This window comes from Protomyctophum parallelum (genome assembly GCF_964188405.1).
Source record: "Protomyctophum parallelum genome assembly, chromosome: 16".
In the NCBI taxonomy this organism is placed as follows: Eukaryota; Metazoa; Chordata; class Actinopteri; order Myctophiformes; family Myctophidae; genus Protomyctophum; species Protomyctophum parallelum.
In genome coordinates, this window is record NC_139711.1 from 3,875,763 (window position 1) to 3,894,992 (window position 19,230).

General features: G+C 43.9%; 1 protein-coding gene across 1 annotated transcript in view; it reads right to left on the minus strand.

Moving 5' to 3' along the window:
• The window catches only part of tenm1 (teneurin transmembrane protein 1), a gene marked incomplete at both ends in the record, with an annotated part of 340,279 nt that overhangs the window by 143,700 nt on the left and 177,349 nt on the right, over positions 1–19,230 (minus strand). The window contains 1 exon segment of the mRNA XM_083785749.1: positions 12,036–12,330. Within this exon segment, the coding sequence (XP_083641875.1) occupies positions 12,036–12,330 (295 nt within the window).

Here is a 19,230-nt window from a genome sequence, read left to right on the forward strand (position 1 = left end):
TCTACACTACACCATGTATTTAATCTACACTACACCATGTATTTAATCTACACTACACCATGTATTTAATCTACACTACACCATGTATTTAATCTACACTACACCATGTATTTAATCTACACTACACCATGTATTTAATCTACACTACACCATGTATTTAATCTACACTACACCATGTATTTAATCTACACTACACCATGTATTTAATCTACACTACACCATGTATTTAATCTACACTACACCATGTATTTAATCTACACTACGCCATGTATTTAATCTACACTACACCATGTATTTAATCTACACTACGCCATGTATTTAATCTACACTACACCATGTATTTAATCTACACTACGCCATGTATTTAATCTACACTACGCCATGTATTTAATCTACACTACACCATGTACCAACGGTGGGCAACTTTGACGATGGCGAGGGCCACTATATTTCCACACTCACGCCAGAGGGCCACAGTGCATATTACTGTCATAGCAAAAATAGCCGATCTACAAGCTCAAAACGCGTCGCAATGCGACGCGTTTTGAGCTTGCAGATCGGCTATTTTTGCTATATTTGAATTGAAAACGTGAGTCATTTTTTGCTATTTTTGAATTGGAATCCTGAAAAGTAACCTTTTTTTATTGAATTTCAAATGCATTTAGTTATAGTTATGTTAACGTTATGAACTGTTAACATAACTATGTTGGACACAAAAAGACAATCACATTTTAATACTAGTCATGAAGTACTAGTCATGAAGTAATTAAAAGCGGGTTTGGAATTGTAACAGCTGTAATCAATACTATATCGGTATTCTGATACTAACATACGGGCCGCATTAACCCATTCTGAACGGGCACCCATTTTGGTGTTAGCATCATGTTATGCTTTAGCTATTTAAAAATAGCAGATCTACAAGCTCATATCGCGCCACCGAGTGGCGCGATACGAGCTTGTAGGTCTGCTATTTTTGAAAAATCGAAGAGCGACTGACATTTTTTAGAATCTGATCTCAGGTCAGAATGGGTTCATCAGACCAGTGTGTGTCCAGCGGAAACCTCGTATGAATCTGATCTCAGGTCAGAATGGGTTAAGTGAAGGTGGGGGCCGCATGTGGCCCCCGGGACGCCAGTTGCCCACGCCTGTTGTAGACTGAAGAGGACAGTGGCTTCCAAGCCTTTCCATGAGAATGTTTTTTATTTAACTTCTATTTATACATATGGGTGAAAATCCCATTGAGATCAAGATCACTTGTACGAGGGAGCCCTGTTCAGTATAGCAGCAACAGACCATTTAACATAAGTCAAGTGCACACGGCAGGAGAAATAATTAGCACACTTTAGATGTTCCAAATATCCATAGCGTCCCCCATAGCACCACTTTAGCCAAATGGCTTTTTTTCTTTTTCTGTTTTTTTATGCACTAAAAAGGGTAGGCCCTAGAATGGCTCTCGTTGTTTCTATACAGTATGTACAGTATTTCACATAACAGAGCCATAGAACGGTCCTGCTTAACTTCTGTTCGGGTTCCAAATTGGCGGCCTAAATGTGATAAATGCTCCGTTTGTACTCACCCATTAAATAATTCCAAAGGCGTGGAGTGAAATATGGTCCTCTAAGTTTTATATCCGTGTGAAAGTTCTGGCACAAAACGTGTATTTAGTCAATTATCCCATTCTGAACGGGCACCCATTTTGGTGTCAGCATCATGTTATGCTTTAGCTATTGAAAAATAGCAGATCTACAAGCTCATATCGCGCCACCGAGTGGCGCGATACGAGCTTGTAGGTCTGCTATTTTTGAAAAATCAAAGAACGACTGACATTTTTAGAATCTGATCTCAGGTCAGAATGGGTTAATCAGACCAGTGTGTGTCCAGCGGAAACCTCGTATGAATCTGATCTCAGGTCAGAATGGGTTATCTCCACTTTTTCACGAGATGTACACGGACGTCTTTCTCTCCGGGGCAAAGGGGCCCGGAATGATCGCAGGACCATTTTACGAATACGTCCCGTTTAGCGCAGACGTCATCACCAATTGGCCAGGGAAGACACAACATTTTGGGTCACACAATTGGCCAACACAAAACAACTCATGATCCGTCTATTACATTTGACAGCTAGCTCCGCAGTGCAATCAAATCTTCAACATTGATTGTAAAATAAATATACATTATAATGGGATATATATAGCTCATACTGTATGCATCTCCTTCACATCTCTTGAGTGAACAAAAACAACAGTCAGCTTCTTCTTAAAACTCATATAGTCATCCTCAAGCAAAAAAAATATAGATAATGAGTTCCATTGCTCTGTAAGGATCTGAAGCGTTCTTTGTTTAACATAGATACTGTGAGATGACGATAATGTCATTTAGATATTTAGACAGCTGCTATAGGTTCCTTTAGTTTCAATGTATAGATTATTATTTTGATAGTCAGTGTTTTCAGACTATAGGGTCTTCTTGTGATCCTTTACACTTTGCAAAGTGTAAGTCCAAAAAGTCCTTTGCGCTATACGCCGACTCTCTGAATTTGTTTACCTTGTGTTTACCTTGCTTTATTGTAAGCCATTTGGGAAACATCTTTCTAAAGCCCACCACACACCGGCTGCGTCCCCCGCGCGTCGCCGCGCGGCGGACACGGCCGCCTCCATTATTTCCAATGAACCTACCGCACACCGGCTGCGTCCGCCGCGCGCTGGCGCGCGGTCACGCCTCGCCTGCCGCGCCGATGCACCGCTGTTCTATTTTCCAGGCGTTGCCGCGCGGCGGCCTCCACCCGGCTATCCGTGGGCGTGGCAATGGAATATAGTCAACAAAACTCCCCAGCCGCGTGGCAGCGCGCCGCGTCCTGTTGGTGTTGCCGTGCGGCTATGGCGCGCGGCAATACTGTGCCGCGGCGGTCGCAGGACGGTGTGTGTCGGGCTTTACACACACCTGTATTTTTTTCTATGGAAATCTGTAAACATGTGTGTGACAATAAATCTGTGGATTGTGGATTTGTTTTTATAATGTCTGGATACCCAGTCTGCCTCCGTAGGGGACTTGGCTCAGATCTGAACCCATTTGATTCGGTGATATAGGAGCCCGTTGCGACCGCGCGCCCTTTTTGCTGACGTCGATCCCCAGCAATAGAACCCAATTCCGCTTGTAGGTCTGCTATTTTAGAGAAATCGTTAAAATGTGGCACAAATCGTTTGAATATATATATTTTCAGAGTGAACGTTTTAACTCAAATCTTTGATTCCGGGGGAGGTCCCTGGCTGGAACAACATATTTTCAGATGGGGGGTCGGCGGCCAATTTACAGATCATTTCTGGGGTCCTTGACATGAAATATTGAGAACCGTCCACCGACACAGAAACATGAGGTTTTTCAGAGAACTAGTCATGATGTACAGTAGAAGACAATATTTTAAGAATCGTTCCCAGGTCTTAACCCATTCTGACCGGGCACCCATTTTGGTGTTGGCATCATGTCATGCTTTAGCTATTGAAAAATAGCAGATCTACAAGCTCATATCGCGCCACCGAGTGGCGCGATACGAGCTTGTAGGTCTGCTATTTTTGAAAAAAATCAAAGAACGACTGACATTTTTAGAATCTGATCTCAGGTCATAATGTGTTAATCAGACCAGCGTGTGTCCAGTGGAAACCTCGTATGAATCTGATCGCAGGTCAGAATGGGTTAAATGGGTAAATCAGTTTTTTTAGGTTGGACGCCAGGGGCTCAGGTGTGTAGATGACGTCCCCCATGCATGTCTTTGAACTTTATTAAACATTCTCCCAGAACAAGGGAACGGAGTTCTGCGGGAGGGGGGGGGGGGGGGGGGGGGGAGCGGCACAGAGGAGCGTGTACAAGCAGGGAAATCCCAGATTAAGCTCTTCCCTAAATCTCCGCCTTGCCGTGTTGGAATCAATAATATGATTAGAGTAGGGAAAGTGAACACTCACAGAGGGGGGACGCGAGGAGGAGGAAAAAGTTACGCAAGCCGCAAGGAGAAATCTTTCAAAGCAAGTCTAATGTGTTTATAGAAATGATTGATATTTTGCGTTATGCGTCATAGATTAGTTTTTTTATGCCGTGCAACCGTTTCATTTCGGGGTCTGAACGCGTTACTATACACTTTGAAGTTGCGATTTTTTCCCGGGCCAATCTCTCCTCCAACATAATTGGGGAAGGAAAGAATATTATCGGAGAATCTCATGCCCCCGTTTGGAAAAAAAGTAATTCACTTATTTTTGCTTGTACTTTGTAATGTTCTATATTATGTGCTCGATGGCGTGCGCGTTCTTGTTTTAATATCACATTGATTTACTGATGTTGATTGATGCCGATTGATTGATGTACGTAGCTGTTAACCCATTCTGAACGGCAACGCATTTTGGTGTCAGCATCATGTTATGCTTTAGCTATTGAAAAATAGCAGATCTACAAGCTCATACATAGTCTGCTGTTTTTGAAAAAATCGAAGAACGACTGACATTTTTAGAATCTGATCTCAGGTCAGAATGGGTTAATCAGACCAGTGTGTGTCCAGTGGAAAACCTCGTATGAATCTGATCTCAGGTCAGAATGGGTTAAATGGTGCACGCTTGCCTTCGTGACCTGTGCGCCCCCGATGAAGTCACCCAGGCGTTTTACTGTTTTAACCCATTCTGAACGGGCACCCATTTTGGTGTTGGCATCATGTTATGCTTTATCTATTGAAAAATAGCAGATCTACAAGCTCATATCGCGCCACCGAGTGGCGCGATACGAGCTTGTAGGTCTGCTATTTTTTGAAAAATCGAAGAACGACTGACATTTTTAGAATCTGATCTCAGGTCAGAATGGGTTCGTCAGACCAGTGTGTGTCCGGCGGAAACCTGGTATGAATCTGATCTCAGGTCAGAATGGATTAACAGAACAGTATCTACTGCCTTGGATATCTTTTATACAGTGTGGCCATGCGGGAGGCTGTAGACCCAATTATGTGTTTACACAAACATTGGGACTGGGCGCACCGGTGACTGTTTCATGCAATCAATTCCCAACAGATCTCCAAACCTGTTGTTTCGGGGAGCGCTGGTTTCAGTCCATTCGACCTCCTCTTGTGTGTTGGCTAGTGAGGCGCACCCTATAGGAGACATTTACAGTATTGCGCACAGAGAACAGCTGATATACAAGCTCACATCGCGTCGCGGCATGCAACTTTCATGAGCGTAGAGGTCTGCGTGCGCGACACCATCGCGGGACGAAGCATAAATTATACTTGATGGGCTGGCAGGTGCGCGTGCAGCCGTGCACAAACGGGCTCTGCTGCCGCGACCATGAGGAGCGTAACCTCCCGTTCTTATGACGGCGAACTGGAGGTGTGGTTTTGAGGACGACTGCTTTGAATTGCTATTATTGTTCACACACGACAGAAACCAATGGATTATATATTTCAAGAGCGAGAGAAAACAATAAAAATCCTACTCATTCATTCTTCTTCCTCCACACTGGGAGAAAAACAGCATCTGAAAGTTTAATGGGGCATTCTTTTTTTTACACGTGAGTGCAGTTAGAACTTTTCCATTGCATCTTATGAGAGGAAGGGTTCTTCTGCTGCCGGTATGCGCGCGCATGCTGTTGCTTATCAGTGTAACGTCGTCTGTTAAGGCGTCTATAGCACGTTTATTAGGTGTATTGTCTGTCTGTCTGTCTGTCTGACTGACTGTCTCTGTGTCCCGGAGCTATAATCTCGCATCGGAGCCTTTCAGAAGTTCTTCAGAAGCACTCCCACATATTATACTGTTTTATTGTTTTTCTTATATGCAACCCATCCCAGAGAGCCCCTTATTTGTGTTTTGCATAATTGTGGATCCATCCTATACTGCTTACAATGCAATATCGCCAGTTGTATTTTCATCTAGTTTTGCTACTTGTGTAAAAAAAAAAAAAAAGGCATTATGTTTTGAACTTTTGATACGTATAGGGAGGATAGAAGGTATTCTGCCTGACAGCGCGTGATGTGTTTATTGAAATGCTTGGTAATTGTTTTGAGCGTTTTAGATTAGTTTTTCCCACCGTTGAAATGTTCATTCGCGTCTGAGTGATTTGCGTAACACTTTGAAGTTCAGATTACCGAACATAATTGGGGCAGAAACACAATATCAGAGAATAACATTATTTGAGAAAAGTAATTAACTCCTCGCAATCACGCCAGCAAACTGAGTTAACCCATTCTGACCGGGCACCCATTTTGGTGTCGGCATCATGTCGTGCTTTAGCTATTGAAAAATAGCAGATCTACAAGCTCATATCGCGCCACCGAGTGGCGCGATACGAGCTTGTAGGTCTGCTATTTTTTTTAAATCGAAGAACGACTGACATTTTTTAGAATCTGATCTCAGGTCAGAATGGGTTCATCAGGACCAGTGTGTGTCCGGCGGAAACCTCGTATGAATCTGATCTCAGGTCAGAATGGGTTAACGAACTCTCCGCGGGGCCGCGCGTGTGTACGGTTCCGTCAGAAACTTCAGCTGACACTGTGCCCCACTTGGGCAAACTTCCTCCCCCGCGACCCCGAAACCATCCGATTGGAAATGCATTGAAACAAGACAGAAATATACCGTGGCGCCAAAAGGGAAATCACAGACTCACTCTCTCTCTCTCTCTCTCTCTCTCTCTCTCTCTCTCTCTCTCTCACTCAATTCCATGAAAACTGAGTTCTTCTCTTTTCTTTTTTTTTACGACGAGACTTTTTTCCGGGGCGCCACCACCACCACCACGCCGCGGACAAAGAACCCTCGGAAGGGAACGCGTCAAGTGTTTCGAAAACTGCTGCACACGGAGAATATTGCTATGGCTATATTACAAAAGCACGGGCAGGGGCACGTACAGTAACTCATGCACGAGCGCACGCACACACACACACACACACACACACAAGCACGCGTGCACAGACAAAACAAACACATTATGCACTCGACAGTACATGGACGCACGCTCATATATATATATCTCACAGGTGAAAGCTTTCATTCCCCCACTGCAGAAGCCTGGGGGGCGATGAGCTCGCGCCGAGCAAACAGAGCGTGAGCTTTCTTTCTCTCTCTCTCTCTCTCTCTCTCTCTGCTTTGTGTGTCGCGTGCTTGTATGTGTGTGTGTGTGTGTGTGTGTGTGTGTGTGTGTGTGTGTGTGTGTGTGCGTGTGGAGCTCCACACAGAGGGGCAGATCAGAGGAGGACATGGGTGGAGAGGAAAGAACAAGGGAGGTCAGTGGAAAGACATGCGTAGAGGTAACAGGGGGGAGATCAGAGGGGGAGCGGAGGAGACGACATGCGACAGAAGAGAAGAGACAGCAGCAGAGAGAGAGAGAGAGGATGGGTGGTGAGGAGGTAGGGGGGGGGGGGGGAAGAGTCTGAGCGAGGCGCAGAGGAGAGGATGGGAGGTGAGGTCGACGGAGCCGGGGAAGGGCATGTGTAATAATACTAATAAAAAAAACGGTCCTGCTTGGACCGTCCTGCATGGCAACCCTCTGAATGGCAACCCTCTGAATGGCAACCCTCTGCCATATATAACCTCCTCTGTCCAACATGGCAACAACCCTCTGCCATATAACCTCCTCTGTCCAACATGGCAACAACCCTCTGCCATATAATAACCTCCTCTGTCCAACATGGCAACAACCCTCTGCCATATATAACCTCCTCTGTCCAACATGGCAACAACCCTCTGCCATAATATAACCTCCTCTGTCCAACATGGCAACAACCCTCTGCCATATAACCTCCGGTCTGTCCTGTCTGAATTCAAGCAATAACAAGCGGGACATATTCTGCGACGCTGCAATTTTCCATCACGTGATTGACTGGCATGCATTAAAAAAAAAACCACTATAACCATGCCACTAACAAATAAGTAGTGTGTACAGAATATGTTATGTTTAACCCATTCTGACCGGGCACCCATTTTGGTGTTGGCATCATGTTATGCTTTAGCTATTGAAAAATAGCAGATCTACAAGCTCATATCGCGCCACCGAGTGGCGCGATACGAGCTTGTAGGTCTGCTATTTTTGAAAAATCGAAGAACGACTGACATTTTTAGAATCTGATCTCAGGTCAGAATGGGTTAATCAGACCAGTGTGTGTCCAGTGAAAACCTCGTATGAATCTGATCTCAGGTCAGAATGGGATAACAGGGGTTGACACTAATGCTTGCCCAACTGCCCGTGGCATGTAAATAAACCATTCAGGGCTTTCTGGTTCAACAGACGGAGCGGCTAAATGCGTTTGAATGGGGAAAGCGACCATCTTCATTAAATATTATTGGTTATCCATGAAGAACAAATTGACGCTACCTTTTTTACAAGTAGCAGTTGTGCCCATTCAGAGAGAGAGAGAGAGAGAGAGAGAGAGAGAGAGAGAGAGAGAGAGAGAGAGAGAGAGAATTTTTTCCCTGGACCAAACAATGAATGCTATACTGTGGTTTACAAAACCCTTCACTCTACTATAGAGCGCCGCAGTCCCCCCCCCCCTCCTCGAGAGACCCGGAAAATAAATCCCCGTTAATTTTCCTCATAGACTTTTCAGAAAGCATTTATTTAAAGACGTTTATACGCCTTGGACAAAGCCAACTCTCGTCGTGACCAAATCATGACAACAAACACATTTTTTTCGGGCTGAACAAATAATTAGAAAGAAGAAGAAAACGGCAGTTTTTTCATCTTTGTAATTATTTTGTTTGGTCCAAAATGTTGTGTTTGTTGTCATGATTTTGTCACGACAAGAGTTGGCTTTGTCCGGGTCGCTTATAAGGTCTTTAAATAAATACACTCTATAGCTTCACAACACTCGGTGCCGCGCTACGAGCTTGTAGATCTGCTATTTTTCAATAGCTAAAGCATTACATAATTCTTAAAACACTGTGTGATTATTCTATTATTCTATACTCCAGCTGGTGATGAATTCAATACAAATGGACCACAGTATGGGAACAAGTCCCGCAGGGCATTTTTTTTGTGTTATCATTTTAGCCCAAGTGTGTTACTGTATATCCATGCGGTTGTGCATTTTTGACTAATACAAGTATTAATTCAATCCAGTAAACAAAACATATTTTAAAAGTGAGACCGAGACACAGGACCAAAGCAGTAGGGAATGACAGGAGTCCAGTCACCACCCTGGGTGAAGTCAGTTTTGGGGTAACAGGATTTTAAGTCGCAGCCGTGCATGTATTTCATTCGTGACTCACATTCACACCACCGTCCACCGCCTTTCACTGACATTTCAAACAGCACTCTCTCATCAACTCACTCATTTTACATTCAGTTCAAAGATTTAAACATGCCCGGAATGGTTTTGTACACCCCTTTCTCCCCGTCGAGGATCCAGGATTCCATGCCGAGTGACTGCCATTCAGTTCACAATTGCTGACTTTCGACAAAAAGTGTGTCCCTTTTTATTTATCCAGGGCACGTCTATGAATTCCTATAAATAGAATTTCATTATTGTGACACTCGACTGCAGCTGTTCCTTGTATTTGTATATACGGTGGCTCTTTTGCACAAACCTATCCTTTGTGAATAATAAAATGGCTCGTGGGTTCCCGTTCATCATCGTCATTGTTATTCACTTCAGTTGTTATTGCTCTCGTGGTACCAGTACCTGTGGCGCGCGCGAGAGACCCCAGACCAGTTGTTATTGCTCTCGTGGTACCAGTACCTGTGGCGTGCGTGAGACCCCAGACCAGTTGTTATTGCTCTCGCATCACCAGCAGTGTCGTTTTCGTCGACTAAAACTAAGACGAAAAATGTTTCGTCGACTACCTTTTTTTACTGACAAAAAACAACTGGAAACTAAATGAAAACTACGCTACGACGACTAAAACTAAGACTAAATATACTGACAATTTCGTCGACAAATACACACTAGACTAAGATGTTAGGAAGGGACTAGTGGACGAGAGATCCAGTATAAGTCATTTTACACTTGTTTGCATGCTGAAAATAGCCGATCTACAAGCGCACATTGTGGGCTTGTAGACCGGCTATTTTCAGCAAGTGTAAAAAGACTCAAGGGCAGAACTTTTCGTCGGAAATCTCCGGTACAACTACAACATGACGTCACTCGCAACTTCTGAAACGCATTCCTCCGATTTTTTGTTCTGAAAGCTGCACTCCCAGATGTTGTGACTCTCCGGACTCTACTTCGGAGAAAAAAATTAAGTCTGATCTTTCCGACGAAAAGTTCGGTGGTCGGAGAGAGAGTATGGACTGCCCTTCATTACGACGGCATCAAGACCCGCCAAAATACATTTTAGTCGACTAAATCAACTGTAGATTTAGTCGACTAAAATCTTATGACATTTAGTCAACTAAAACTAGACTAACACCAAGACATTCCAGGAGACTAAATGAAACTAAATGAAGTTTCAGTCCAAAGACTAATGACTAATGTTCACACTCTATAACATACGACGAATTAGACCGTTCCTCACCCAGGAATCAGCCCAGCTCCTAATCCAGGCAACAGTCTTGTCAAAACTCGACTATTGTAACTCCCTCCTTACTGGCCTACCAGCATGTGCACTTAAGCCTCTCCAGCTGATCCAAAATGCAGCAGCTCGCTTGGTCTTCAACCAGCCAAAATTCTCACATGTCTCCCCCCTGCTCCGCTCCCTCCACTGGCTCCCGGTCGCTGCCCGCACAGAATACAAAACTCTGATGCTGGCATTCAAAGCAACCAAAGGCATGGCTCCCCCATATCTTGCAAGTATGATTGAACCCTACAAACCCTCCCGCGCACTCAGATCAGCCAACGCAGGGAAACTGGAAGTACCCTCACTAAAAACGCCGGGACAACGCTCCACACGTCCCAAACTCTTCTCCCTTCTGGCTCCAAAACTGTGGAATGCACTTCCCATTGCAGTCAGAACTGCAGCATCACTCCCAATCTTCCGCCGTAGCCTGAAAACCCACCTTTTCAGACTCCATCATGGCCCATAGCACTTACCCTACCCCCTTAGATAGCATTTCTGTTGGCTTAGATAGCATTTGACACAGACTTATAGCATGTTATGTATAGACAGCACTATAATTGTATTGTATATAGTCATAGCACGCCATAGTACATATGTATAGCATAGTAGTAAATATGTATAGTTTATATGTATAGTGTATGTATAGTTTCATTATATAGATATTCCACTGTTACTTCCTTAGCTTACGCATGTTTCATGATAAATGCTTTTTATGTGATGTATTCACATGCTTTTGTGAATTCTGACCGGGCACCCATTTTGGTGTCGGCATCATGTCGTGCTTTAGCTATTGAAAAATAGCAGATCTACAAGCTCATATCGCGCCACCGAGTGGCGCGATACGAGCTTGTAGGTCTACTATTTTTTGAAAAATCGAAGAACGACTGACATTTTTTAGAATCTGATCTCAGGTCAGAATGGGTTCATCAGACCAGTGTGTGTCCGGCGGAAACCTCGTGTGAATCTGATCTCAGGTCAGAATGGGTTAACCCATTCTGACCGGGCACCCATTTTGGTGTCGGCATCATGTTATGCTTTAGCTATTGAAAAATAGCAGATCTACAAGCTCATATCGCGCCACCGAGTGGCGCGATACGAGCTTGTAGGTCTGCTATTTTTGAAAAATCGAAGGACTGACATTTTTTAGAATCTGATCTCAGGTCAGAATGGGTTCATCAGACCCAGTGTTTGTCCGGCGGAAACCTCGTATGAATCTGATCTCAGGTCAGAATGGGTTGACCGGGCACCCATTTTGGTGTCGGCATCATGTTATGCTTTAGCTATTGAAAAATAGCAGATCTACAAGCTCATATCGCGCCACCGAGTGGCGCGATACGAGCTTGTAGGTCTGCTATTTTTTTTTTTATCGAAGAACGACTGACATTTTTTAGAATCTGATCTCAGGTCAGAATGGGTTCATCAGACCCAGTGTGTCTCCGGCGGAAACCTCGTATGAATCTGATCTCAGGTCAGAACTAAAATAGAAATGTGCTGCTAAAACCAGCACCGGTCAAAGCAGTATACCTGTGGCGTGCGTGAGGCCCCAGACCTCCTGCCCGTAGACGTCCGTCTTGTTCCAGACCACGCGGTGCACCAGGCCCGGCGCCGCCGGGTACCAGCGCTGGTAGAGCCGGCCCTGGACCGAGGCGCGCACGTGGATCTTGGCCAGGCCGCCCTGCGGCGGGGACACCACGGGGAAGGAGGGCGACGGCGGCGGCGTCAGGAGGACGCGCAGCAGCGACAGGTAGCCGGCGGCCCGCGTGCTCAGGTAGCTCAGCTTCACGAAGGACCCGGGGATGGGGACCTCCTCCTGGACCGCCTATAAGGGGAGAGAGAGAGAGAGACGGCATTTAGCAGACGCTCTTATAACCCATTCTGACCTGAGATCAGATTCATACGAGGTTTCCGCCGGACACACACTGGTCTGATGAACCCATTCTGACCTGAGATCAGATTCTAAAAATGTCAGTCGTTCTTCGATTTTTTTCAAAAATAGCAGATCTACAAGCTCGTATCGCGCCACTCGGTGGCGCGATATGAGCTTGTAGATCTGCTATTTTTCAATAGCTAAAGCATAACATGATGCTGACACCAAAATGTGTGCCCGGTCAGAATGGGTTAACCCATTCTGTCAGAATGGGTTAACCCATTCTGACCCGAGATCAGATTAAAAAAAATGTCTGTTTGAAAATGACAGTTTTCTGAAAAAAGCCACGTTTCCATGTCAGTCGCTCTTCGATTTTTCAAAAAATAGCGGACCTACAAGCTCGTAGCGCGCCACTCGGTGGCGCGCTACGAGCTTGTAGATCTGCTGTTTTCAATAGCTAAAGCATAAGCATGACGCCGACACCAAAAAGGGTTCCTCGACTAAAATGGGTTAATGTAGAGCGACTTACAGTAAGCGAGAGCAACACCTGGTAATATATCCAATACATACACAAAAGGGTATCTTTGAAAAACAAAGAAAGGTCCCGCCGCGCACACTGTCCAGACACTTGCCAAAATGTTGCTCCTTAATGAGGTCGACGTTTCGGTCGATTAAAGACCTTCATTGTCTGTCCCGGTGAAGGTCTAATGGAGCGAAATGGCGACCTAATAAAGAACAACATTTTGCCAAGTGTCTGACATTGTGCGGGGGCCTTTTCATTGCTTTTCAAAGATACCCTTTTAGCTAGTGTTAATGTATGCTCTAGTGCCCTATATGCACCTGTCACTATAGCCTTCTGAGGTGTTTTGCTAAAAAGGTCTTATATCCAATACATAGAAATAGTAATCAAGCGATAAGAACCCAACATCTGTCTCTAGACTATCTGTACAGTGAAGCTATACAGTATAAAAGTATACATTACAGCGTGCCATGTCTACATAAAATGCTATCTAAGTTATATAAGTTTATATAGCCTTTGCATATAGGCCTGTGAGGTCGTGGAGGCTATAAAGTGCTGCGGCAAGTGCGACGGACTATTTGCAGCGCGGTATAGTTATATGATTGGCAGGAGATACAGGATTAATTATTTCACGCGCAGAATAATAGGCAGAGTTGATGTGGGTGGTTTTCTCAGTAAAATGGCTGTATATAATATATTGCCTTTCTCCAAGGCCTTTACAATCACCCACACATTCACACAGCACAAAGCGCTCCATCGGGAGCATCGGGTTCAGAATCCTGCTCGAGAACACTTTAAAGGACCACTTCACCATTTCTCAACCCATCTTCATTATAATAGGTCCTCACTGATAATCATGGTAGAATGGCACAATTCTTTTCTACTCAAGTCCGTGTCTCATATAGGAGGGCCGTGGGCAGTTATGAAACCCGTCCACCACGCGTGACATTATCGTTAGGCAGATTATTTTTAAACAAGATTTTTTTTTTTTTTTACAAAAATGTTTAGATTTGTATTATTGTGAGAATGAAGACCGGATATGTTTTGCATACTAGGACTAAAGGCTTGTCCGTGCTTTCTGCATTAACCCATATTGACCCGAGATCAGATTCTAAAAACGTCTTCGACATCCTGACAGTTTTCTGAAAGCATATGTTTCCATGTCAGTCGTTCTTCGATCTTTCAAAAACAGTAGACCTACAAGCTCGTAGCGCGCCACTCAGTGGCACGCTATGAGCTTGTAGATCTGCTATTTTTCCAATAGCTAAAGCGTAACATAATAACTAACATCAAAATGGGTTAAGTGTCCTTGTTCCTGTAACCAGCCGTTCCAGGCTTGAGGCACGTTGTTGGTATAGACTCCCTTAATTGTGCTTCCATTTTCGCATTGCAACTTTTCAGGACTATAATATAGAAAGCCTTGCAGTTTCTATTAGCTTGGATTCCACCGTCGGTGCACGATTATTAGTGAGGACCTATTATGTGACGATAGGTTGAAAAAAGTGATGAAGTGGTCCTTTAAAACGGCCAGACAGAGCCAGGGATATAGATAGATAGATAGATCTTTATTTGTCATTGCAACGTGTACAACGAAATTAAAAGTGCCAACCAATCAGTGCATCATATCACAAAACAACATACTGTACAAGATAAAACAAAAACACACATGACTTCTTGTTATTGCACAACCCCAGCAGCACTAATGCACAAACATGTCATTTCCAGCTGTTATCGCACAACAAACCCTTGTTGTACTTAAGATAATAGATAGTAATAGAAGGTAATAGATAATAGATAATAGAAACTAAAAAGTGTCGCAGCAACAGATCATTTTTTAGCAGCATTGAGTGCAACTACCGCTGTGGGATAGAACAGCTATAGGAACCTTTCGGATTCCAAACGACGGCCGCTCCACCTCTTGAGCCACTGCTGCCCTATAATAGCCTCGGAAAAACACAGACGTTTTTATTTCCAGGGAGGAAAATAAAAAGTAGAGTAGTAGCGCAAACGTTGCTCACTCTCTGCTGATTTCTGATGGTCTGCACCTTTGTTAAATTGACACGCGCATACATGTACACGCACACACTCCTCTCTCTCTCTCTGTCGCTTTAAGTAATTAGTCTCATGCCGCGCAGCTGCGCACAGTTTCCCCCGGCGGATCCTGCCCTATAAAAAGCATAGGTGAGTTCCAGGTTATCCCATTCTGACCTGAGATCAGATTCATACGAGGTTTCCGCCGGACACACACTGGTCCTGATGAACCCATTCTGACCTGAGATCAGATTAAAAAAATGTCAGTTGTTCTTCGATAAAAAAAAAAATAGCAGACCTACAAGCTCGTATCGCGCCACTCGGTGGCGCGATATGAGCTTGTAGATCTGCTATTTTTAAATAGCTAAAGCATAACATGATGCCAACACCAAAATGGGTGCCCGGTCAGAATGGGTTATACTGCTGCCCCCCCAACAGCACTATAACCCTTCTCGCTCACTTAGATCATCTAAGATGGGGAAAGTCTGTTTGAAGTTCAACATTCCCTAAAGCATGCTAGTGGACAAACGCTTCACCTGTCCTATAGAGTCTAGACACTTTCATCCTCCTCTAGGCCCCAAAGCAATACACTCACACCATCATTCCTGTTTTGACCCAGTTTGATTCTAAAAATGTCTTCTATACATCCCGACAGTTTTCTGAAAAAGCTATGTTTCTATGTCAGTGGTTCTTCGATTTTTCAAAAATAGCAGACCTACAAGCTCGAGCTTGTAGATCTGATATTTTTCAATAGCTAAAGCATAGCATAATGCCAACACCAAAAGGGGTTCCGCCCAAAATGGGTTAACCTAATAAGGCCGATTCTGCAAATGCCTTCTAAAGTATAGGATACAGTATAGTTCTCACATTTTTAAGATCTTTCTTGCCACGAAAGTGACGCGCATGTGAGCATGAACATTCACTGGCTGAACATTCCGCACTGTGTCGGTCGGAGAAGTGAAGTCCGAACAGAAGCGCAAACTTTATCCCCAAACGAGGGGGAGGAGAGGAGTAATTCTTTGACCCCTACACACATACCTGTAAACCGGATTTAAAATGTCACTGACTTCGCCATCTCAATGAGAAATGCGTCTCATAGGACCAGCAGCGCGCCATGCAGAGTTGCAGACATATTAACTACTATCCGTTATACTTAATCCTCCCCCATGCTAATGTGACATCATCATGTGCACCGTGGCGCTCTGTCGGAGGTGCTATATGGAGTGTTCTGTGCAGCCTGACGCACCGCCGGGTCACGAGTTCACTCTGAGCAGAACTTATGAGGCTCTTCTGTGCAAATTGCCCAGCGGCACACTGCTCTTAAAGTATAATGAAAAGCTGTCATTTGATTGGCCCGACTGGATCCACCTGCAACACGCCCGCCGACAATATATTAAGTGCAGGACACTCTTGTCATAAATTGACCCATTTATTGCAACAAATGGAATACGGCTAAACCTGGCACTGATGGCTCTGCTCTTATTAAGCTAAATAACACTTTGGTATAGTGGTTTGGGTTGTGGTATAGTTACGCTGAACCTCGTGCAAGTCCAAAATACTGGTTAGATCTTCGATAGTTGCTCTCGATTTAAAAAGATAAATGGATAATTCAAAGGTAATTCCCCATCGTCGTGCATTGCACCGGTGAAACAGGTCTTAATCCATTCTGGGCGGGAACCCCTTTTGGTGTTAGCATTATGCTATGCTTTAGCTATTGAAAAATAGCAGATCTACAAGCTCGTAGCGCGCCACCGAGTGGCGCGCTACGAGCTTGTAGGTCTGCTATTTTTTGAAAAATCGAAGAACGACTGACATAGAAACATGGCTTGTTCAGAAAACTGTCAGGATGTAGAAGACACTTTTAGAATCTGATCTCAGGTCAGAATGGGTTAAAGTCACTCTTTCTGGAACTCAAATGAACTTGAACAAAGCGGATTTCCGACAACGTATAACATTACAAAACCCTGACGCTGCATTTCTTCCAAATAAAAATGCCATCTTCCAGGTGATTTTATACTATTCCGCATTGGAGCAGTGTGTGAAGCGCTGCACTTCTGCCAACTCAGCAGCGTCCAAATTTGCATTGGCGATGGTGTTGGGAGGAGGCGCTCATGACTTATCCCATTCTGACCTGAGATCAGATTCTAAAAAATATCTTCTACATCCTGACAGTTTTCTGAAAAAGCCATGTTTCTACGTCAATCGTTATTCGATTTTTCAGACCTACGAGCTCGCAAGCGCGCCACTCGGTGACGCGCTATACGAGCTTGTAGATCTGCTGTTTTTCAATAGCTAAAGCATAGCGTGATGCCGACACCAAAACGGGTTCGCGCCCAATATGACTTATGCTCGTCAAACGCACGCGCTATGCGCACGAGGCTGTGCTCTGCGACGTCAGCATGTGACGTATACAAAACGTATGCCTGACCAAGTCGTGTCGAGCTGTCGTCCATGTCGGACGGATCAAACCTTTGTATGCCAGATTCTTCACGAGAAAACAAGTGGACAGGTCTAAAGAAAACAAGCCCAATGAGGCCATGCAATAAGAGGCCCCAAGGTCAGCACAAGGCTATATATAGGCTCAGAGCTTGTATATAGAGCTGCGGTTTTCTAATATTTTCAATCTCCCTGAAACATTCTTTTTTAAGTTTTAACTGCACAAATCTTCCATGGCAGTTCCCCTGGCACAAAGGATGTTCAGACGGGGGACCGTGGACCAAATACATAATATAACCCATTCTGACCGGGCACCCATTTTGGTGTCGGCATCATGTTATGCTTTAGCTATTGAAAAATAGCAGATCTACAAGCTCATATCGCGCCACCGAGTGGCGCGATACGAGCTTGTAGGTCTGCTATTTTTTGAAAAATCGAAGAACGACTGACATTTTTAGAATCTGATCTCAGGTCAGAATGGGTTAATCAGACCAGTGTGTGTCCGGCGGAAACCTCGTATGAATCTGATCTCAGGTCAGAATGGGTTAAGGGGGTCCTTGACATGAAGACGTTTGAGAGCCACTCCACTAAGCATGCACTGACCTGCTATTATTTTTTGTGGTACAACCACTTCCCACATTGATTGCTACAGGTTTCAATTTTCTCAGGATTGGTGGTGCTATAAGCGATTAACATTGGGACTTCTGAACTTTTTCGGGGCCCACAGCGAGGGGCCTCTTATAGCGAGAATCACACCGCATAAATCAAAAGAAAGCCAAACTAGTCCACTTCAATTTAAAAAAAAAAATATGATTCTACCATCTTCCATTCTGGAGATATTGCTTTTGGCTGCACGCTGCTCGCTTGAAAAAACAGCAGAGATATGGAAGGTTGAAGTTGACAGACATTGACAGACAGATATAAAAATGAACACAAATAATATCATATACATACTACACACTGAATGAAAGCCCTGAATGTCTACTTTTAGGAGGAAAACAAATACACGTTGATCCCATGTATAGTTTGTCAGTAATTGGCTATTGAATGCAGCTTGCGCCCACCAGAGAGGATTTCAGAGAATGCATTTACCTGAAGAACTATTATTCACAAAATAAGGCCTATAGCGACATGTACATACTATATACCGTATGAAACAGAAGACTCTCTGCTTTCATAAGAAAAATACTTCTACTGTAATAATAATAAAAATCACACCCCTGTGAAGTGAGCAGTGCAATGTTGTGCAACATTGCACTGCTCACTTCACAGGGGTGTGATTTTTAGTAGAAGTATTTTTCTTATGAAAGCAGATAGTCTTATGTTTCATACGGTATATAGTATGTACATGTCGCTGTAGGCCTTATTTTGTGAATAATAGTTCTTCAGGTCCATGCATTCTCTGAAATCCTCTCTGAAAAAGAGTATTTTAGACAAGGTATGGACCTGACAACTTAATATTCACAAAATAAGGCCTATAGCGACATGTACATACTATATACCGTATGAAACAGAAGCCTCTCTGCTTTCATAAGAAAAAACTAATACTGTAATAATAATAAAAATCACACCCCTGTAAGGTGAGCAGTGCAATTTTGCACTGCTCACTTCACAACATTGCACTGCTCACTTCACAGGGGTGTGATTTTTATTATTATTACAGTATTCGTTTTTTTTCTTATGAAAGCAGAGAGTCTTCTGTTTCATACGGTATATAGTATGTACATGTCGCTATAGGCCTTATTTTGTGAATAATAGTTCTTCAGGTCCATGCATTCTCTGAAATCCTCTCTGAAAAAGAGTATTTTAGACAAGGTATGGACCTGACAACTAAATATTCACAAAATAAGGCCTATAGCGACATG